Here is a 23,043-nt window from a genome sequence, read left to right on the forward strand (position 1 = left end):
CCCACTGGAAAAAACTACATCTATTACCAGGATCACCCAATGTTCCCAGTGAGTAGACCATAAACATAGGAGTGTACAGGGAGGGATCTTTAGCTCCAGATACATTGTAGCAGAGGATGACCCTGCCTGACAGCAATGGGAGGAGAGGCCCTTAGTCCTGTGGAGGATTGATGCCCCAGGGTAGTGGGATGCTGAATCTGTAGGGCAGGAAAGGGTGAGTGGGGGAGGCCCTCATACAGGCAAAGGTGAGGGGGAAAGGGAAGATGTGGTTTGAGGGGTTGTTGGAGGCATAAGCAGGATGTGGTATATCATTTGAGATTTAATCAAATGGAATGATAAAAAATACATTTAAAACAATACACATATGCCAACCATTTAATTTTCACAATGAAGACTCAGGAGCCAGATGCTGGGGTGAAAACCTGCCAGGTCAGAGAGGCAGAGAAAGCCCTCAGCTGACTTTGTACCCCACTGACCTCCCAGAAGGAAAGCATTCTTTATCCCTCTCCACACTGTTTTAAATATATTTCAACTTAAAAACCTTCCTTTTGTTTGGTTATATTGATTCCATTTCAACTGGTTCCTTGCTCTACCTCTTGCCCTGGAGTTGACATTTGTTTGCCCTGAAATAAAGGTGTGTACTTGGGCTAAGCCAAAGGACAATAAAGTACTTGTTTACAGTAAACAGAAAGCTCTTGGGTTAAAGGTCTGTGCTAGGTCTGAGCTACACCATAAAAAATGTATTCTGTAAATGACACAATCTTGGGGTTTACAATGAAAATGAATGCCCTGCAACATAAGTTAGCAATGTTCTCTCTGCTATAGGAATCATGATGGGAACACGATGATCCCAAAGAAAATCAGAACTGGACTCTTGAAGCTGTTACACTTGACCAATAAGGACCTAAAAAGCACCAAGGAGACCCCCAATCCTTATCACAAGGGATAAATTATCAATTCTTTTTGTCACACATTTTAAGCCAAGATATCACCATTCCTGATCTTGGCTCATTGTCCTAGGGGATGCTGAAGGGAAGGATTGGTGTCCAGGGGTCACCCAACAAACCACAGGAACAGTGAATTAAGTTAAACATGGATGGTTTGATGAATACACACACCACGATGGACCAATGAGGGCAACAGCTCAAATCTGAGCAGGAGACATTGCAGCAGGGAATGGCCTTGTCTCAACAGGTGGGAGGCCCTGAGTCCCATGGAAGATTGATGCCCCAGTGGAGTGGAGTGCTGAAACAGTAGGGGAGGAGAAGGTGCGTGGGTGGGGGAGCACCACCATACAAGCAAAGGGCCCTGACTCAAGCCATTTTAGACATAATTGTGCATATTGACCTTGAATTTGATGGGTACTGGGTGAAGGATATAAATGTGAAATTTCCTGATTAAAATCCTCACAACATACAGTACAAAACATGGTACATGGACAGCATGACCCTGGTCTGAATCAAGATTTTTTTCCTTTTGTTTTACATGAAGGACTTGGAGGCGTGTTACAACAACAGTATGAAACAGATGGATGGCAATTGACAAATTTGCAAATTGACAAAGTTATGCAATGGTGCAAAATATTATCAGAAAAAAATGTATCATTAGGAATAATTTCTGTTCAGGAACTTTTCCCCCATGACCATGTCCTCTAGGGTCTTCCCCAGTTTCTTTTCTATTAGGTTCAGTGTGTCTGGTTTTATATGGAGGTCCTTGATCCATTTGGAGTGAAGTTTAGTACATGGAGACAAGAATGGATCAATTCGCATTCTTCTGCATGCTGACCTCCAATTGAACCAGCACCATTTGTTGAAAAGGCTATCTTTTTTTCCACTGGATGTTTTTGGCTCCTTTGTCGAAGATCAAGTGACCATAGGTGTGTGAGTTCATTTCTGAATCTTCAATTCTATTCCATTGGTCCACTTGTGTGTCACTGTGCCAATACCATGCAGTTTTTAACACTATTGCTCTGTAGTATTGCTTGAAGTCAGGGATACTGATTCCCCCAGAATTTCTTTTGTTGATGAGAATAGTTTTAGCTATCCTGGGTTTTTTGTTATTCCAGATGAATTTGAGAATTGCTTTTTCTAACTCTGTGAAGAACTGAGTTGGGATTTTGATGGGGATTGCATTGAATCTGTTGATTGCTTTTGGCAAGATGCCCAGATGCCCCTCAAAGGAGGAATGGATACAGAAAATGTGGTATATTTACACAATGGAATACTACTAAGCAATTAGAAACAATGAATTCACAAAATTTTTTGGCAAATGGTTTGCTCTGGAAAATATCATCCTAAGTGAGGTAACCCAGTCACAAAAGAATACATATGGAATGCAATCTCTGATAAGTGGATATTAATTAGCCCAGAAGCCCTGAATACCCAAGGCACAAATCGCATAACAAATGAACTCATGAAGTAGTTTGGAGAAGGTCCTGATCCTGCAAAGGATTGATCTAGCATTGGAGGGGAATATAAGGACAGAGAAAAAAAGGAGGGAGGTGATTGGAGAATGGATGGAGAGAAGAAGGTTTATGGGACATATGGGGAGGGGAGATCCAGGAAAGGGGAAATCATTTGGAATTTAAACAAAGAATATAGAAAATAAAAATATTTAAAAAAGGAAAAATTTCTGCATGACCTTACCATGTTTATACAAGTTCTGTGGCCTCAACAGGTGATCCTTGGAAGGAGAACAGAGAAGGTGTTTGTTGCCTGAAAGGAGGGGCCTGAGCAGTGTTGCTCAGCCTTCTCAGTGACAGTTGCACCTCACTCTGTCCCTGCAGGGGATCCCAAACTGTCCTTCTAACTTCCCTGTGAACCAGTCTAGGCACACAAAGGCCAGGAACCAGTGCTGGTGTCCCACTCCTCACTTACGCTCCATGTTCAACAATGTACATGTAGAAGCAAATACAGCATGGCCACTTAACATTCATACTCTTCACACCTTACTGAGGACAGCAATTGCTTGACTACACCCAAATCTATAAAATATGTGGGCACTAGGGAAGTATATCAAGATAAAGCTAGGAGAGAGGTGCATGAACTCTGCCCTGGATTGAATGCAGAAATGTGGGGGTGGGAGACACATGTATGGTTAAATATCCCACTAAGTTCACATTGTGTCTGCTTGATTTACTCTCAGGGCAAGGAAGGGTAGTGTCTCTGATGGTGTCTGTCAAGTCCCTCGAAAAGTTCACTGGCTTTTGGCCTCAGCACTTGATATGTGGTGATGTGGCAGTGGCACTCAGGAAAGCTAGAGATTGTAACTGGCACTGTATCATGCTAGCAGCAGTGGATAATACTCAGTTGTCCAGATGGTGATACACACTCTCTTTTTTTAAAATAATATTTTTATTTTCTATATTCTTTGTTTATATTCCAAATGATTTCCCCTTTCCCAGATCCCCCCTCCCCATATGTCCCATAAACCTTCTTCATTTCTTAATGTGAACCCAGGGAAAGAGAGAACAAAATCCTTAGAAAAGAAAGAACATTTCCCTTTCTCCATCTTCCCAGCTAGAAACACTTGCAGAGAGAAAATGGTAAGTTCATTAAAATAGACAAATATTGGTAGATGAGGCCTTGAATGGAGGGTGTGTTTCAGTGTTTTCTCTGAAACCGAGTCTTAAAAATTCCATTTCATCCTCTACCTGGCCTCCCAGGCTACCCTTCACCTCAGATAATCCTGCTTCCACTTTACTGTTGTTAGGCTTACAAGTGGGGCTCCTAGGAATGGTAGGACAGGGCTAGTCACTGACAGAGACCAGGGTTTTCTAATGCTGAGGTGTGTACCCACCAGTGTAGCTACAGACATTTTGTTCTATGTCAGCTCCCTAGTTCGATTACTGCTATAATGTGCCTGCCAAATCACTGACACAGAAAAGTAACTTGTCTCAGAGGAAGGTCATGTTGATACATACTCTTATGTTATTTATGATATTTGTTAAACTTATTATGTTCAACAAAATTTACATAGGACCCATCAAATTAATGGTCAATATACACTCTTATATCTAAAATGACCTAATCAGAAATGAGCACTGGACACTTCCTACAACTTCATAGAAGCTACATGTATTTTGGGTTTTCTGTTTGTTTGTTTGTTTTTGTTTTTTGCTTTAGAAGTTGATGAATATAGATGTTTGTAGCCATGGCTCAGCTACCAAAATCTGATATGTGGTTCTGTTCAATCAGTATTATGGTCTACATTCATTAATCCATCCCTATTTATTTGAAAAAGCTGTTTTTCTGGTTTGTGGGGCCGATCATGAACCCAAGCACAAGATGTTAGGCCCTTGCTCTGTGCACTAACATACATCTATTATATTTTCATAAAACCCTTACCAATTTTGACTATTTTATTTTTTCTGACAGAGAGCTGTAAGCAATCCTCCTTTGATGACACTGGTGCAGAGATGAGACTCTCATACTCTGCCTGAGGGCCTTTCCATTGGTGGCTCCAATATTTTACTTTCCTCTGTCAACTGATCTCCAGACTCTTGCCAGAAACATGAGGACTGCAACTCTCTCTCTCTCTCTCTCTCTCTCTCTCTCTCTCTCTCTCTCTCTCTCTCTCTCTCGTCCTCTTGGGGCAGCTATAAAAAAGCTAAGCACAAGATATCATGAATGTAGCCCCTAACACACATGTACATATTAACCTGCCCTGCAGACTCTGCCTGGATTTAATTTCATGCACCTGTACCAAAGACAGGAGAACTTTAGACTGCATTTTAGAACTGGAGTTATTTCTCAGTAAATTTTAAAGGTTCATATTGCTGATTGAGGGAAATTTGAGATAGGATGAGACGTTTCTGAGAAGGGTTTGAAAAGGAAACCCTCAGTTAGAAACACAGGGATTACTGAGGTTATGGCAATTAAGCCCAGAGTAAACCATGGCCTTGGAAGGAAGATGGGCTCAGTGGCTATGCCCCAGGAGAGTCTTCAGGAAAGAGCACTTAAGCTTCATGTTCAGTACAGGGAGAACATTAGCAGGGGGCCAAGGCTGTATGTAACCCATGACATCAGCAGTCCCTTCTTGAACATTCTATAATCTTCTGGAGAGTTCTTGGCATGAGCTGTGATGTCACCAGTGTTGTAGCAACAGCAGAGCATTGAGTTTTCTCAGTCAGTGTCTACAGGATACACTGATAGACATGTTTGCCCGACTCAGAAAACTATTTCGGAGAACAGATGTGGATGGGAGAGAGACTAGAGAGAGGAGGAAGGGAGCTGGCCTTTCATCTGAGAGTAATGAAGGACAAAGGAGGTGGTCATGGAGAATGTGGAGTAAGTACTGGGAAGTGGATATTGAGCTTCCTGGCAGGCTGGCCCGAGCTGGCCTTTCTAGCAAATTCCAATTCTTCACTTTCACTGAGTATTGTGGTTGTTATTTGGGGACAGAATGAGAGCATCAGGAGTCACAGAGGATCTAACCTACACCAATTTAGGGAAGGGCATCACTGCCTTCACTACCATGCTTCTAGCTTCAGCTTCTCTGACAATAGTACCAGGGAGAGATTTGTGCCCCTGCTATAACCTCTTGTTCTCAGAACTACTCTGACCTCCTCTCCCTCAAAGTTCCCATCTTAGCTTTCCCACTGGTTGTGGGTGGCAGGAATAATTGTACTGTAACCAAAACCTATCAGAATTGATAAACCCAGCAGAGATTCCATCCTGTGGCCACTTCTGGAGTGCTTGTTGTTTCAATAGCGGAAATAAATCAGTGTGTTCTCCCCCTGCAGGATGTTTTAAGGCCATTTCCTGGGCCTAGAGTAACAAGATAGGAGATCTGAACATCATACAGCACTGAAGTACTTGTGAATAGTGAATTTATAGTGTGAGTTGTGAAACCAGAGAACTAAGGACTCTGAGGACAAGTTGCACTCTGTGCATTTGTTAATAAGCCAGGAGAAGCCATCTCTGTGGTCATCATAAGAATACATAGGGAGACAGAGGACACAAATGGCTGCTTACATCTCCTAGTCTCTATAGAGTGATGGGAGAACTGAGATCCACTGAGGATGCATCAAAAGCCTGGACAAAACTCTGTGTGGTATCACTGGGTTCTAGGTCTGTGGTCTACTTTATAGGCCTCAGAGTAGACTATCTATACTCTATGCATTCCAAAAAATGTAAGTTCATTTGTGTTCTTTTACCTGCTATAGGGGCTGGCAGGCAGACATCATCCCCTGCAACTGTCCTAAGCAAGAAGCAGGCCAAGGAGGAAGAGGAGAGGCTGACCAGAGAGCTGCAGCTCGTTACACAAGAGAGAAATGAGCTGAGAGATCGCTTGATCTATGTCACAGAGGGAGCCATGAACAAGAGGTATGCATTGCTCCAAATGCTGTGGTGTTCATCTGGAGTCAATGCCACACTTGTCTTTTTAAGGTGGTTGATCATAGGAAGGTGTATCTTCATGATATCCCTGGTTCAAACCTCATGTCCCTAAATACTTCTTAGAGGAGAGCCAGAACCTGAAGCTTGGTCAGGAGTAAGATGGGAAATGGACTCTTCGACTTCCTCCAGGTCAAAAGTGGGACTTGCAGTCTGAGTGAAGAATTCAGGGATAGAGGCAATGGACAGTGAGTTCCCAGAGTGCTTTTGGAAAGCCCTTGAAAGGAGGTGCTTTTGTGAGGTTCTAGGAGCTGAGATTGTGTGGTGAGTGTTTGTACTGGACTGGTAGGTGACTGAGTGCTGGAAACTGCTAGATGCAGATGGAGGGTCCTGTTCCCCACATTGTTCATCTCAGTGCTTGACTAGACGCCTGAGGCGCTGCCTGTTCCTCTTTCTCTGTGTGACTTATACTCTGAGACTGTAATGTTGCATGCATTTCTTCTGCATCTCGTGTTCTCTGTTTCTGTCTCTGATTCACTCTCTCTCTCTCTCTCTCTCTCTCTCTCTCTCTCTCTCTCTTTATGTTACTCTGTCTCATTTTCCCCTTACATGTGTGTACACATGTGTGTACACATGTGTGTATATCTGTTTCTGTGTGTATGCATGTGTGTGTGCACATGATTGTGGTGTCTCTTGTGAATTAATATTTTGCATGTTTATATTTCTCTCTACTCTTAAATTTAGGGATCTGTGACATCTAGGGTACTCTGAGACAGTAATGTTGCAACATTTCTGCTGATTCTCATTCTGTTCTCTCTGGTTCTGTCTCTGTCTTTATTTCTCATTCTCTGGCTCTGTGTCCTTTTCTCCTAGTGTGTGTGTGTGTCAGTCTATGATTCTGTTTGCTTCCATGTGCACATACAAGTGCTTCTGTTTCATATGTTTATATTTACCTCCACACTTTGGAATCTTGTGTTCTGTATATTGGACTGAGGATTTACATGCAGTTTCAAGGTTATGTGAGTCCTGATGTCTGGGAGCCCCCACTTTAAATAGCACTGTTCCTTCTCTTTATGGGGACATTTATGTAAACAGTTGTACCTCTTGGGCAGATTATAAAGCATTGGTTATGTCTGGTCTCATCTCAAGAATTATGTGTAATGTCTGCCTCTGAAGTGTTAGTTATCCAGGAATTATAATCCGTGTTGTCAAAACAGGGAAAATATAATCACAGGTGTCTAGATGGCAATGACCTGTGGCCTAGGCTATTGAGAACACAAGGGGCTAGACTGCCCCTCCAGAGCTAATGAGTAAACACAGGGAGCCAGGGCACACTCCATCTGGATACATAGCATATGTTGTCCTTGGGAAAGGATAAAAAGTTTCCAAAGATGAAAAAGATCCCAGCATGTAGAATCCAGGAATTGACCTTCCTGTGCTGGGAGTACAAGACCCAATCTGTGTTCATGTGTTCTTAGACAGCGGAGTGGCCCCTGGTTATGGAAAGCAGTAGCAGTATGGGGCAATACCACAACAGGGAAGTGGGAAGGGGTGGATGAGGGAGTAGTGGGAGGGAAGAGGGCTTATGGGACTTTCGGGGAGTGGTAAGCCAGAAAAGGGGAAAACATTTGAAATGTAAATAAAAAAATATATCGAATAAAAAAAAGAAACAGGTTTTCAGCCAGGCCATGGTAGCACACACCTGTATTCCCAGCATTTGGGAGGCAGTGGCAGATGGATTTCTGAGTTTGAGGCCAGCCTTGTCTACACAGTGAATTGCAGGACAGCCAGGGCTACACAGAGAAACCTTGTCTCAAAAATACAAAAAATATATAAATATAAATTTAAATATATATATAAATAAATAAAATACTTAGATGTGTATGTGTCTTGGTTTCTGAAAAGGTGTTTTTAAAAAAAAAAGCACATGTTCATGGAGTTCTATCTTCCTGGGGACAGGCCATACTACACACCAAATCCATTATATGAAAACTTAAAGTTAAAGGAGAAGGAGATTATGACATTTCTACACACCTTAGAGAAGGAAAACATTGAGGCCAAACAGACCTTCCAGGATCTCAAGAAGGAGATTAACTTCTATCGGTAAGTACTGTTCATGGAGGTCACCAGGTGTGCAATGGCCATTTCTGACTTCCTTTCTTCCTGGACTGCAGAGTCTGCAGGTCTGATACTATCCCTTCAGCCTTTTAGCCATCACTGTGCCTTGGGACTTCTCCTGTCATTTTCAAAGTCTGTAAGAGACTGTTACTCATCCTAACATTGTACAGGCATCATCAGGAGCCTCTCATTAGCAGAGTGACTCAGATCATGAGAGGGTTATGGTATAGTTCTAGGTCTATGGACCTCAGGCATGGTTTTACAGAGCTAAATGTGATCTAACAAAAGGATACAATGCCCTCCTCTTGATTTTACTGACTGCATTGAGGGTATCTGCAACTTACTAATTGATGTTGCTGAAATGCTTTGGGCTGTCACGGATAGTTTCCGATACCGCGTTCTTTGGAGAGACATGCAACCATATTTGTGTTTGGACTGCAGCAATCACTTTTTCTTCCCTCAAGTTGCTATTTGCTGTTTGTGTACCTCTCAAGAATGTATTGAGAAGTATTTCATTAGGTATTCCTGGGAACCTAGGTCCTGGTGGGGTTAATGGGACCTTGATGTAGGAATGGGAGGAGGAGCCTGCAGGATCTTACCATGAAGATTGTGTCTCTAGCAACCTGCACAGCCGGATCCTGATGCAGAAGAACATTATGAATAAGAGATTGGTTACACTGAAGCAGGAGAACAAGGAAGTACATGCTGATTGGACCATCATTCAGCAATACCTGATTGACTTGAACCTGAATGTTAAAGATGAACAGGACAAGACCAGCATCCTCCAGGGCCAACAACATCAGGTAGGTACAAGCAGCTCAGCCTGGCTTATACTGACTGATAACATTTTCCCACTTCATCCATCTTTGCTTTCACACAGCACCATTCTAATGCACAGTCCCAAGCAGCCACCCACCTCATGGAATGTAGTTGGTCATTGCTAGGGCTTTTCACATTCTGGGTTGTGAACCTCTTGAGATAAGCTGAAATACAGCAAGTATACCTTTCTACTCCTCTTTATTCTGACGACCAGTAAGGATGATAGATCAATATCATGCAGCATTCCTACACCTGCTCATGATAAGTGGGCTGCTTTGCAGAGCTTTGACTAAGTTCTGGGTCCTGTGACAGAGGTCATGCAAGGGTCATGTGACTTCCCAAGTGGGAAGCAACTTGCAGGGTTAAAATTTAAACACTATAATAAGAAATATGTTATTCTCCTTGTCGTTGATCTGTGTGGCATGTGGCATTTTCCTTTCCTTCTGTAACCCAGTGAGGTCTCTTCCAATTGCCCATTTCTTGGTGTGCCCTGATAAAAATGAGTAGCACCTTGTCAGCCCATGTAATAGGTTAATGTTGCTGGATATTTTGCTGTGCCTGCAGTTATAACAGCAACGGTGTCGATTAAAAGATCAATGATAACTTTCCTGTTGAGAGGATGGGAGGCACCAGCCTGACAGCTGACATTTAGATTCCCAACAAGCCTCTCTCTTAATTGATACCTTCCTCTTCTAGGATGCAGAGAGTGTAGCAAGAGCTGAAATTTCCACAGCCCAGGAAGAGGGCCTCCTGCAGAATGAGTTGCCACTTCAGGAAGCCCCTGATGATCTCCATCCTCAACAGCCACAAAATTCCTTGGATGAGTCTTCTAGCACATAATTGAATTCCTCAGGTTGAATAGGCACTAACTACCTAGCCAGAGAGCCAATCAATTCAGGAATTTATTCCCTTTCCTGTACAAACAACACCCCTTGGGGGAGAACTGAGGTGACTGCCCTGCCACCACATGTCCAAGAGAAGAAACAGACTGTATGTACCTGTTGCTGAAAGTGTAGTGAGAGAACTCTGGTTCATATAATTTACTATTAGAGTTTTGGTTGCTGTTTGTTTTTTTGCTGTTTTGTTACTTGTTATGTTATTGGATATTATATATTATTGTTATTGCTTTTTTTTCCTTATGCTTTTCACTGTTTATAGTAATTATCTTTGAAAGCCTGTTTTTGAAATGTATTTCTGATGAATAAAAATTTATTTGTAACTCCTCACTTTTGAGACCATATTAATTATTCAGGTTTTCTGTCCTATCCTGAAGACATAGACCTCACAACCACAGATGGTTCTCTGTAGGCCCCAGGAAGCCTGGCTACAGACTGATTTCAAAGCCCACTAGGGTATACAAGACAGTGGTCTTTTATATGAATAATGTGGCTTCTCCCAGGGATACACACTTTAAGATGTAATCACTGACATACTTGCTCCATGCTGTCCTGTATTCTCCTACTCAAAAAATATAGAACTCTATTAGAATGGAGACTACAGCTCCTATCTATTTATTATATCCCATGAATTTCTACCTAGAGCAATCAGACAACAAAATGACATCAAGGGCATACAAAAGGTAAGGGACAATGTCAAAGTATCGCTATTTACACATGATATGATAGTATACTTAAGTGATTCCTAAAGATGTACAATAGAACTATACCTGATAAACACCTACAGGGAAAGTCTCTTGATTCATAATGAACTTTAAAAAGTCAGTAGCTGTTTTTATTGAAAGGATAAAGAAGCTGAAAAAAATTAGGAAAGCCACAACATACAGTACCCAGAATTAATAAACTGTAACTTGGTATAGGTTTATGCAAGCAATGAAAGACCTTAAGACAAGATTTTCAAATCTATGCTCCAAATGCAAGTGCACCCTCATTCATCAAAGAATCTTTACTAAAGCTCAAATCACACATTGCACCTGACACAATAGTTGTAGGTAACTTCAACACCCCACTCTCCTCAATGAACTGATCAGGAAAGTAGAAACTAAACAGGGACACAGTGAAACAAACTGAAGTTTTGGACCAATTGGATTTAACAGATATATATAGAGAGAACATTTTATCCTAAAGCAAAAGAATATATATTTTTCTCAGCACCTCATGGTACTTTCTCCAAAATCGACCATATAATTGGTCACAAGACATACCTCAACAGATATCAGAAGATCAAAATAATCCCATACCTCCTATCAGATCACTATGGAGTAAGAGTTGTCCTCAATAGCAACAAAAACAACAGAAAGCCCACATACACAGGGAAGCTGAACAATACTCAATGACACCTTGGTCAAGGAAGAAATAAAGAAATCAAAGACTGCTTAGAATTTAAAGAAAATCGAGGCACAACATACCCAAATTATTGGACACAATGAAAGGAGTGCTAAGAGGAAAACTTATAGCCCTGAGTGCCTCCAAAAAGAAAGTGGAGAGAGCATATATTAGCACCTTAAGGACACACCTGAATGGCCTGGAACAAAAAAGTTAATTCACCCAGGATCAGTAGAAGACAGGAAATCATCAAACTCAGGGCTTAAATCAATCAAGTAGAAACAAACAGAACCATACAAAGAAAAATCTAGATAAAATTATCATGAGAAGGAAAGAGTTCCCATGGTCAGAGTTAACAAGGATTACCATAGAGAAAATGGACATCTGAGGGAGAGCAACTTACAGATACAATAAATTCCTATCAAAATCCCAACACAATTAATTACAGGTCTTGATAGAGCCCTTCTTCTGTTCATATGGATAAACAAGAAGCCCAGTGTCTTAGTTAAGTGGATATTAGCCTAGAAACTTTGAATACCCAGGACATAATCCACAAATTAAATGAGGTCCAAAAATAATGGAGGAGTGGCCCCTGGTTCTGGAAAGACTCAGTGCAAGAGTATAGGGGAATTCCAGAACAGGGAAGTGGGAAGGGGTAGATGGAAGAATAGGGCGACAGAAGAGGGCTTATGGGACTTGCGGGGAGTGGGGACCCAGAAAAGGGGAAATCATTTGCAATGTAAATAAAAAAAGAAAAAAAAAGAAATGAAGAAAGCTTTTTTAAATGTTGCAACTGGACTCTGGGAATTTAAGAATCTTCTTTCAATAAATAATGAGAAAAAATCAAAAGATGTAAATCACAGGCATCTAATATCACAAGATATATACCACCATTTAAAAAGTGTCATACTGAGAAAGTCCCAGATTAAAGCAAGACAAAAACACAGCTTCTCAAACTGCAACTCTAAGTTTCTCTGGGTGAACATCTATGTTACAAATGAATACGTACCCACATTCATAAAATAAAGTTTACTAAAGCTCAAATCATGCACTGCATCTCACACAATAATAGTGGGAGACTTCAACGCCACATCCTCATCATTGGACAGATCATGGAAACCCAAACTAAACAGATACAGAATGAAACTAACAGCAGTTATTTACCATGTTATAACAGATACCAAAAGAATATGTTATCATAAACCAGAAGAATATATCTTCTCAGCACCTCATGGTACCTGCTCCTAAGTTGACCATCCTCTCGATAACAAAACAAGCTACACCTGATACAAGAAAATTGAAATAATTCCATGTATCCTATTGGATCACCACAGTCTAAGGCTGGTCTTCAATGGCAACAAAAACAACAGAAATCCCACATGCACGTGTAAGCTGAACTATACCCTACTCAATGATAACTTGGTCAAGGAAGAAATAAGAAAACATTTTAGAATTTAATGAAGATGAAGACACAACATCCCCAAACTTATGGGACACAATGAATGCAGTGCTAAGATGAACACTCAAAGCTCTGAGTGCATCCATAAAGAAACTGAAGAGAGCATACACTAGAAGCTTGACAGTACACCTGAAAGCTCTAAAACAAAAAGAAGCAAATACATCCCAGAGGAGTAAATGGCAAAATCACACTTGAATTAGCAAAAGGCTCATTATCAGTGAACATCTCTTGTCCCCCACCCCATTGCCTTTTATCCCCAACTTGTTTAGTTTTGGAGGCAGGGTCTCAATACACTGTAGCCCTGGCTGGCCTGGAGCACTAAGATCCATTGCCTCTGCCTCACGAATGCTGGAATCATAGGCATGTGCCATGATGGCCAGCACCAAGTTGTATTTCTATTTTTACTTTTTATGTGTATGAGTGTTTACCTGTATGTATATATATATATATATATATATATATATATATATATATATATATATATATACACTGCATATGGGACCTAGTGCTCACAAATATCAGAAGAGGCACCAGATTCCCTGAAACTGGTTCTGGGAACTAAACTCATGTCCTCTACTAGACCAACCTGTGGTCTTAGCAGCTAAGCTGTTCCTGAAGCCCACTCCAACATGATTTTTTATAACTTAGTAGTAGGATGAATAGGAACTTTAAGGACTTTAAGAAATGCAAAGAGGAAAATTCATAGCCCTGAGTTCCTCTATAAAGAAATTAGAGAATCTTACTCTAGCAGCTTAACTGATCATCTGAAAGCTCTAGAACAAAAAGAAGCAAACACACTCAAGAGGAGTAGATGGCAGGAAATAATGAAATTCAGGATGAAAATCAATCAAGGAGAAAGAAACAGAATTATACCAAGAATCAACAAAACCAGGACCTAGTTCCATGAGTAAAAATGGAAATACTACTAGTCCAACGAGTAGCACCTTTACTCATTGGAATCCAAGATTCTCTCTTACTGCTGTCCAACAAGGCCATCCTCTGCTACATATGCTGCTGGAGCCATGTATACTCTTGGGTTGTTGGTTTAGTCCCTGGGAACTCTGGGGATACTGCTTGATTCCTACTGATGTTCCTCCTATGGAGCTGCAAACCCCTTCAGCTCCCTGGGTCCTTTCCACTGGGGACCCTATGAGAACCACTACTTTAGAGACAAGAACTCAGTGGCTACTCAGTCCACAGAGTTGGATGTCTCAGCACTGAAGACACAGGACACAAGGCTCTCCTCCCTCTCTCACCCCACTCCCCACAAGAGTCTCTGATCCTTTATATTGAGATCATGTTGGAAGGCTGCCGAACCTTGAGTATAATATTGGGAGAGCATGGCAAAAGTAATGATAGATGCACTCAGGAAGAATTGAAGGTTGGCAGGCACACATTGGGCTTTCCTTGACCCTCTCTACATATGGGCTGCCTATGAGATGGTGCCACCCCATCTGAGGATGAACGTTCAGCTAATCTCTGGAAACATTCTCACAAACACAATCAGAAATATATTTTCAGGTTATTCTGGATCCCGTTAAGTTTGTAATGGAAACCAACCATCGCATGCTTTCCCCTTTTGACACTCAACCACTTCCTATGTTACACTTAATTTCCAAATAAAGACAATAAAAGTGTAGCATAACTCTAATGTGCTTGCCTGGCAGGTATGGAGCCCTGGTTTGAGTTCCAGCCCCACATAAGTTAGAAATGATGGTACACATATGTAGTACTTAAAGTTGGGATGTTCACTAAGCAGTTCAGAAGTTCAAAGCTTTGCTGAGCAACATAGATACTGATCCTGTCTTATATAAATCAAACTGGGTAAATATGAGAACCTGTGCTAAAACAAACAAAAAGACAACGGTATTGTAATTTTACCTAACAAGATATAACTATCCCCATACATCCTAAACACATTAATTGTTCTCCAAGACAAAATAGTGGAGTCCCTTTTGGAATGTTTACACTTTAAATATGCTAACAGATTAAAAACTTAAGTACTCATATCAACTTAATGCTATGTTATATAATAAAAGGAAAGGAAGGAAAGCATGGATGTTATATGCAAGAAGACACACATAGGCACACATAGACATCTATCCTATGTATACATGTACAAATGTATCCTTAACAAAATGGGAAAAAATCACTCATGACATTTATACTCCTCATTTCTGTATCTGGTCATATGGCCACAGCTGGAATTATCTGCCTATGGCTTTGGTTTTTGTTTTCTTGTTTTTTTTCTCTTTTTTTGTGAATGTGAGTGTAGGCACACATATGCCATTACACATATGAGGTAGAAAGAAGGCACAACTATGGGACAAAACCTCAGTCTCATCTTCTACCTTCTTTGAGACAGGCTCTCTTGTCACATGCTCCTCTGTGTGCTAGGTGATCTGATCCATAGGTTTTCAATGACTCTGTTGTCTCTGCCAGCTTCCGTTCTATAGGAGTGCTGGGGCTGCAAATGCCCACAAGCACATTCAAGCCTTTGTGGATTCTGGGATCTGAGGTTCAAGTCATCATGCTTGTATGAAGTTCTCCTTCTTCCCACACATCTTTAAGCATTTGCACCAAGTCCTGCTGTTTTACAATGGTTAACCCATTGAAGCCTTTCTGCAAGTCTACCCATTTCTCTCACGTATGCTTTAGATGTTACTTAAACACAGATGGCTTTCCTGTAATGGCCTCTCACTTCTATGAGTATCTGAATTTAATCTTCAAATGTTCAATACCTGAACAGGAACTAAGAATAATGATAGAGGGAGGTGGCGGCGGCAGTGCAGCAGTGGCTGGTCCAGCTGAAGGGCCATCAGCAGTGGAACCAAGGCGACACAGGGTCCAGTTAGGCCCTGCGCCCAGGACCACTGACCTTCGCTGACCAGCTGGGCTGCAAGCAGCTGCGGTTTTGCAGCGCCTTTCACTGCACGGAAGCCACTTCAGAACTCGGCCTCCCAACAGTCAGGAGAGGCTCACCTCCATCTTGGTTTCAGACTCCAGACAGATCGGACAGACTGAGGTACACAAACATAATCCAAGGCCAACACCGCGGGGGTCTGAGCCCGACGGGCGTTGGCCTGCACCCAGGCCCTGGGCTGTTCGGGAGGCCATCAGGGCGCCAACCCAGCCAGGAGGTTTTTTGCCCTGGCCTGCGTGCGCGCCGCCATTTTGCCTACAGGATGACAGAGAGCTCTGGGGAGCAGAGCCGTAAAGGCATAGCCTGAGGCTAACAAAGCGGGGATCTAGACCCCGAAAAGCCCAGGACTGACCCCAAGAACTGGGCGGCTTGGTGGGCCATCTGTGTGTCAACCTGCCCAGGAGGTTGTTAGCACAGCAGACTCTCCTGGCGCTTTCGGGGAGCACGAGCACTCACGCATGCCATCCTGGTAGACCCAATTAACAGTCATAGCCCTAGGGGAACTTTGCTCGGACCTTGGCCTCCCAGGCTTTTGCCTGGACTCAGGGCCTGGGCTGCCAGGCTAACCTTGTGTGCTCCAGCCCTGTTGGGGGATCGGCTGACCAGCAGAGTGATCAGAACACAGGGGAGGTACCAGCAACATACACCGTCGGCGCTCCCTGGGGGTGCACATGGGCTCCATCTGGTCCACAGACACAATCTGGGGCAAGGCCTCAGGCAGGAGCCCTCAGCTCAACTCTCTCTGCTTCCGGATCCAGATCAGATTGGGCAGCAGCACCACATCTCCAGGTCCTGCAAGAGGCTACAAGAAGAAAGGAGGAGTGGCCCCTGGTTCTGGAAAGACTCAGTGAAACAGTATTCAGCAAAACCAGAACGGGGAAGTGGGAAGGGGTGGGTGGGAGGACAGGGGAAAGAAGGGGGCTTACGGGACTTTTGGGGAGTGGGGGGGCTAGAAAAGGGAAATCATTTGAAATGTAAATAAATTATATCGAATAAAAAAAATGACAATAAAAAAAAGAAGAAGAAAGAATCTCAGATGCTGAAGATTCCATAGAAACCGTGGACTCAACAGTTAAAGAAAATGCAAAATGCAAAAAGCTTGTAACCCAAAATATCCAGGAAATCCAGGACACAATGAGAAGACCAAACCTAAGGATTATAGGCATAGATGAGAGTGAAGATTTACAACTTAAAGGGCCAGCAAATATCTTCAATAAAATTATGGAAGAAAACTTCCCTAACCTAAAGAGAGAGATGCCCATGAATATACAAGAAGCCTACAGAACTCCAAACAGACTGGACCAGAACAGAAATACTTCCCGTCACATAATAATCAAAACGCCAAATCTTTTAAACAAAGAAAGAATATTAAAGGCAGTAAGAGAAAAAGGCCAAGTAACCTATAAAGGAAGACCTATCAGAATCACAGCAGACTTTTCACCTGAGACTATGAAGGCTACAAGGTCCTGGGCAGATCTCATGCAGACTTTAAGAGAACACAAATGCCAACCAAAACTACTATATCCAGCAAACTCTCAATCACCGTAGATGGAGAAACTAAGATATTTCATGACAAAACCAAGTTTACCCAATATCTATCCACAAACCCAGCCCTACAAAGGATAATAGGAGGAAAACACCAATACAAGGAGGGAAACTTCACCCTGGAAAAAGCAAGATAGTAACCTTTCATCAAACCCAAAAGAAGTTAAGCAATCAAATTTAAAAAATAACGTCAAAAATGATAGGAAGTAACAATCACTATTCCTTAACATCTCTTAACATCAATGGACTTAAAGCCCCAATAAAAAGACACAGACTAACTGACTGGATACGCAAACAGGACCCTACATTTTGCTGCTTACAGGAAACACACCTCAGGGTCAATGACAAACACTACCTTAGAGTAAAAGGCTGGAAGACAATTTTACAAGCAAATGGTCTCAGGAAACAAACTGGAATAGCCATTTTAAAATCAGATAAAATTGATTGTCAACCAAAAGTCATCAAAAGAGACTCTGAGGGTCACTTCCTGCTGGTCAAAGGAAAAATACAACAAGAAGAACTCTCAATCCTGAACATCTATGCTCCAAATGCAAGGGCACCCTCTTTCGTAAATGAAACTTTATTAAAACTCAAAGCACACATTGCACCTAACACAATAATTGTGGGTGACTTCAACACTGCACTTTCCTCAATGGACCGATCAGGAAAACGGAAACTAAACAGGGACACAATGAAAGTAATTGAAGCTTTGGACCAATTAGATTTAACAGATATATATAGAACATTCTATCCTAAAACAAAAGAATATACCTTTTTCTCAGCACCTCATGGTACCTTCTCCAAAATCAACCATATAATTGGTCACAAGACAGACCTCAACAAATATAAGAAGATCAAACTAATCCCATGCCTCCTATCAGATCACTATGGAGTAAAAGTGGTCTTCAATAGCAACAAAAACAACAGAAAACCCACATACACGTGGAAAATGAACAATATTCTACTCAATGATACCTTTGTCAAGGAAGAAATAAAGAAAGAAATTAAAGACTTTTTAGAACACAATGAAAATGAAAACACAACATACCCAAATCTATGGGACACAATGAAAGCAGTGCTAAGAGGAAAACTCATAGCCCTGAGCGCCTCCAAAAAGAAAATGGAGAGAGCATACATTACCAGCTTAATGACACACCTGAAAGCCCTGGAACAAAAAGAAGCAATTTCACCCAGGAGGAGTAGAAGGCAGGAAATCATCAAACTCAGGGCCGAAATCAATCAAGTAGAAACAAAGGGAACCATACAAAAAATCAACAAAATCAGAAGCTGGTTCTTTGAAAAAATCAACAAGATAGATAAACCCTTAGCCAGACGGACCAAAGTGCACAGGGAAAGTATCCAAATTAACAAACTTAGAAATGAAAAGGGAGATATAACAACGGAAACTGAGGAAATCCAAAAAATCATCAGATCCTACTACAAGAGACTATACTCAACACAACTGGAGAATCTGGAGGAAATGAACAATTTCCTTGAAAGATACCAAATACCAAAATTAAATCAGGACAAACTAGACCATCTAAACAGTCCCATAATGCCTAAAGAAATAGAAGGAGTCATAGAAAGGCTTCCAACCAAAAAAAGCATAGGACCAGATGGTTTCAGTGCAGAATTCTATCAGAGCTTCAAAGAAGAGTTAACACCAATACTCTTCAAACTATTCCACGAAATAGAAACAGAAGGAACACTACCCAATTCCTTCTACGAAGCCACAATTACGCTGATTCCAAAGCCACAAAAAGATCCAACAAAGAAAGAGAACTTCAGACCAATTTCCCTTATGAACATCGATGCAAAAATACTCAATAAAATTCTTGCCAACCGAATCCAAGAACACATCAAAACGATCATCCATGATGATCAAGTAGGCTTTATCCCGGGAATGCAGGGTTGGTTCAATATACGGAAATCCATCTATGTAATCCACTACATAAACAAACTCAAAGAACAAAACCACATGGTCATTTCATTGGATGCTGAAAAAGCATTTGACAAAATTCAGCATCCTTTCATGCTTAAAGTGTTGGAGAGAACAGGAATTCAAGGCCCATACCTAAACATAGTAAAAGCAATATACAGCAAACCGGTAGCCAGCATCAAACTAAATGGAGAGAAACTTGAAGCAATCCCACTGAAATCAGGGACCAGACAAGGCTGCCCCCTTTCTCCTTATCTTTTCAATATTGTACTTGAGGTACTAGCTCGGGCAATTCAACAACATAAGGAGGTCAAAGGGATACAAATTGGAAAGGAAGAAGTCAAACTATCATTATTTGCAGACAACATGATAGTCTACCTAAGTGACCCAAAAAACTCCACTAGAGAGCTCCTACAGCTGATAAACAACTTCAGCAAAGTGGCAGGTTATAAAATCAACACAAGCAAATCAGTGGCCTTCCTATACTCAAAGGATAAGCAGGTTGAGAAAGAAATTAGGGAAATGACCCCCTTCACAATAGCCACAAACAGTATAAAGTATCTTGGGGTGACTCTTACCAAACATGCGAAAGATCTGTATGGCAAGAACTTCAAGACTCTGAAGAAGGAAATGGAAGAAGACCTCAAAAAATGGGAAAACCTCCCATGCTCATGGATCGGTAGAATCAATATAGTTAAAAAGGCCATTTTGCCAAAAGCAATATACTGATTCAATGCAATACCCATCAAAATCCCAACTCAATTCTTCACAGAGTTAGAAAGAGCAATTATCAAATTCATCTGGAACAACAAAAAAACCCAGGATAGCTAAAACGATTCTCAGCAACAAAAGAAAATCTGGGGGAATCAGTATCCCTGACCTCAAGCAATACTACAGAGCAATAGTGTTAAAAACTGCATGATATTGGTACAGGGAGAGGCAGGAGGATCAATGGAACAGGATTGAAGATCCAGAAATGAACCCACACACCTATGGCCACTTGATCCTCGACAAAGAGGCTGAAAACATCCAAAGGAAAAAAAGATAGCCTTTTCAACAAATGGTGCTGGTTCAACTGGAGGTCAGCATGCAGAACAATGCAAATTGATCCATCCTTGTCTCCTTGTACTAAGCTCAAATCCAAATGGATCAAGGACCTCCACATAAAGCCAGACACTCTGAAGCTAATAGAAAAGAAACTGGGGAAGACCCTTGAGGACATCAGTACAGGGAGAAAGTTTCTGAACAGAACACCAATAGCGTATGCTCTAAGAGCAAGAATTGACAAATGGGACCTCATAAGGTTACAGAGTTTCTGTAAGGCAAAGGACACCATCAAGAGGACAGATCGGCAACCAACAAATTGGGAAAAGATCTTCACCAATCCTACATCAGATAGAGGGCTAATATCCAATATATATAAAGAACTCAAGAAGTTAGACTCCAGAAAACCGAACAACCCTATTAAAAAATGGGGTACAGAGTTAAACAAAGAATTCTCACCTGAAGAACTTCGGATGGCGGAGAAGCATCTTAAAAAATGCTCAACTTCATTAGTCATTAGGGAAATGCAAATCAAAACAACCCTAAGATTTCATCTTACACCAGTCAGAATGGCTAAGATTAAAAATTCAGGAGACAGCAGGTGTTGGAGAGGGTGTGGAGAAAGAGGAACACTCCTCCACTGCTGGTGGGGTTGCAAATTGGTACAACCACTCTGGAAATCAGTCTGGCGGTTCCTCCGAAAACTGGGCACCTCACTTCCAGAAGATCCTGCTATACCACTCCTGGGCATATATCCAGAGGATTCCCCACCATGTAATAAGGATACATGCTCTACTATGTTCATAGCAGCCCTATTTATAATTGCCAGAGGCTGGAAAGAACCCAGGTATCCCTCAATAGAAGAGTGGATACAAAAAAATGTGGTATATCTACACAATGGAGTACTATTCAGCCATTAGAAACAATGAATTCATGAAATGCTTAGGCAAATGGATGGAGCTAGAGAACATCATACTAAGTGAGGTAACCCAGACTCAAAAGGTGAATCATGGTATGCAATCACTAATAAGTGGTTATTAACCTAGAAAACTGGAATATCCAAAACATAATCCACACATCAAATGAGATACAAGAAGAAAGGAGGAGTGGCCCCTGGTTCTGGAAAGACTCAGTGAAACAGTATTCGGCAAAACCAGAACGGGGAAGTGGGAAGGGGTGGGATGGAGGACAGGAGAAGAGAAGGGGGCTTACGGGACTTTCGGGGAGTAGGGGGGCTAGAAAAGGGGAAATCATTTGAAATGTAAATAAATTATATCGAATAAAAAAATTAAAAAAAAATAAGAAAAGAAAAAAAAATGAATAATGATAGAGTGAAGTACGGGACCTGAGATGTTTGAGGTAATTCTACATCTAATAGACAATACCATGTCTCAAACATAGGAGAAAAACCTGGCCTGTTTAGGTGATTGAAGCTATGGGGGCTAGTAAAATCTTTCAGGCCAATGCACAGAGGGAGAGGACAGGAGGAAGACATGGGGCACAGATTTGAAGAAAATTACCAACATGAGAAATCAGGACAGGCAGACCCTTTACTTGTTCTAACCTGATAATATTTGTTTAATGTGTATTTCAAAGCATTAAACAGGTATGTATATCTGGGAGCTTGGGAGCTACTAATATTTAGAGGGTGGTCAAGTCCACAGCTGTTCACAGGCAGGCATTTTGAGGGTTGACCACGCCCACTTTTGAATTTCTTCTAGCCTATTTGGAATGTTGTTGCACTCAAGATTCCACCATCTTTCGGATGTAGGGTAGGTGAAGATCCTTTCCCAATTTGTTGGTTGCCGTTTTGTCCACTTGACAGTGTCCTTTGCCTTACAAAATTTTTGTGATTTTATGAGGTCCCATTTGTCAATTCTTGATCTTAGAGCATAAGCTATTGATGTTCTATTTAAGAAGTTTTCCCCTGTGCGCATGTCCTCAAGTATCTTCCCCAGTTTCTTTTCTTTTTTTTTATGTTTAATTTATTTTTTTTCTTTTTTTTTATTCGATATAATTTATTTACATTTCAAATGATTTCCCTTTTCTAGCCCCCCCACTCCCCGAAAGTCCCGTAAGCCCCCTTCTCTTCCCCTGTCCTCCCACCCATCCCTTCCCACTTCCCCATTCTGGTTTTGCTGAATACTGTTTCACTGAGTCTTTCCAGAACCAGGGGCCACTCCTCCTTTCTTTTCTATTAGTTTCAGTGTGTCTGGTTTTCTGTGGAGGTCCTTGATCCACTTGTAGTTGAGCTTAGTAAAAAGAGAGACAAGAATGGATTGATTCATATTCTTCTTCAAGTTGACCTCCAATTGAGCCAGCACCATTTGTTGAAAAGGCTATCTTTTGTCCCACTGGATGGTTTCAGCTCCTTTGCAAAGATCAAATGACCATAGGTGTGCAGGTTCACTTCTGGGTCTTCATTCCTATTCCATTGTTCTACCTGCCTGTCACTGTACCAGGACCATGCAGTTTTTCACACTATTGCCCTGTAGTACTGTTTGAGATCTGGGATACTGACTCCCCCGGAAGTTCTTTTACTGTTGAGAATAGTTTTAGCTATCCTGGGTTTTTTTGTT

The 23,043-nt window shown here is 41.5% G+C and overlaps 1 protein-coding gene across 1 annotated transcript; it reads left to right on the forward strand.

Annotated features, from left to right (window-relative positions):
- Positions 1 to 4,269: 4,269 nt before the first annotated feature.
- LOC127677823 (disks large homolog 5-like) lies at positions 4,270 to 10,112 on the forward strand. Its single transcript, XM_052172811.1, has 6 exons — positions 4,270 to 4,288; positions 5,154 to 5,288; positions 6,167 to 6,326; positions 8,295 to 8,438; positions 9,073 to 9,256; positions 9,969 to 10,112. Exons 1-6 carry the CDS (start codon positions 4,270 to 4,272, stop codon positions 10,110 to 10,112), a joined length of 786 nt encoding a protein of 261 aa, XP_052028771.1.
- The last annotated feature ends 12,931 nt before the right edge of the window (positions 10,113 to 23,043 follow it).

The sequence above is a fragment of the Apodemus sylvaticus genome, chromosome 2 (genome assembly GCF_947179515.1).
Source record: "Apodemus sylvaticus chromosome 2, mApoSyl1.1, whole genome shotgun sequence".
Classification (NCBI taxonomy): Eukaryota; Metazoa; Chordata; class Mammalia; order Rodentia; family Muridae; genus Apodemus; species Apodemus sylvaticus.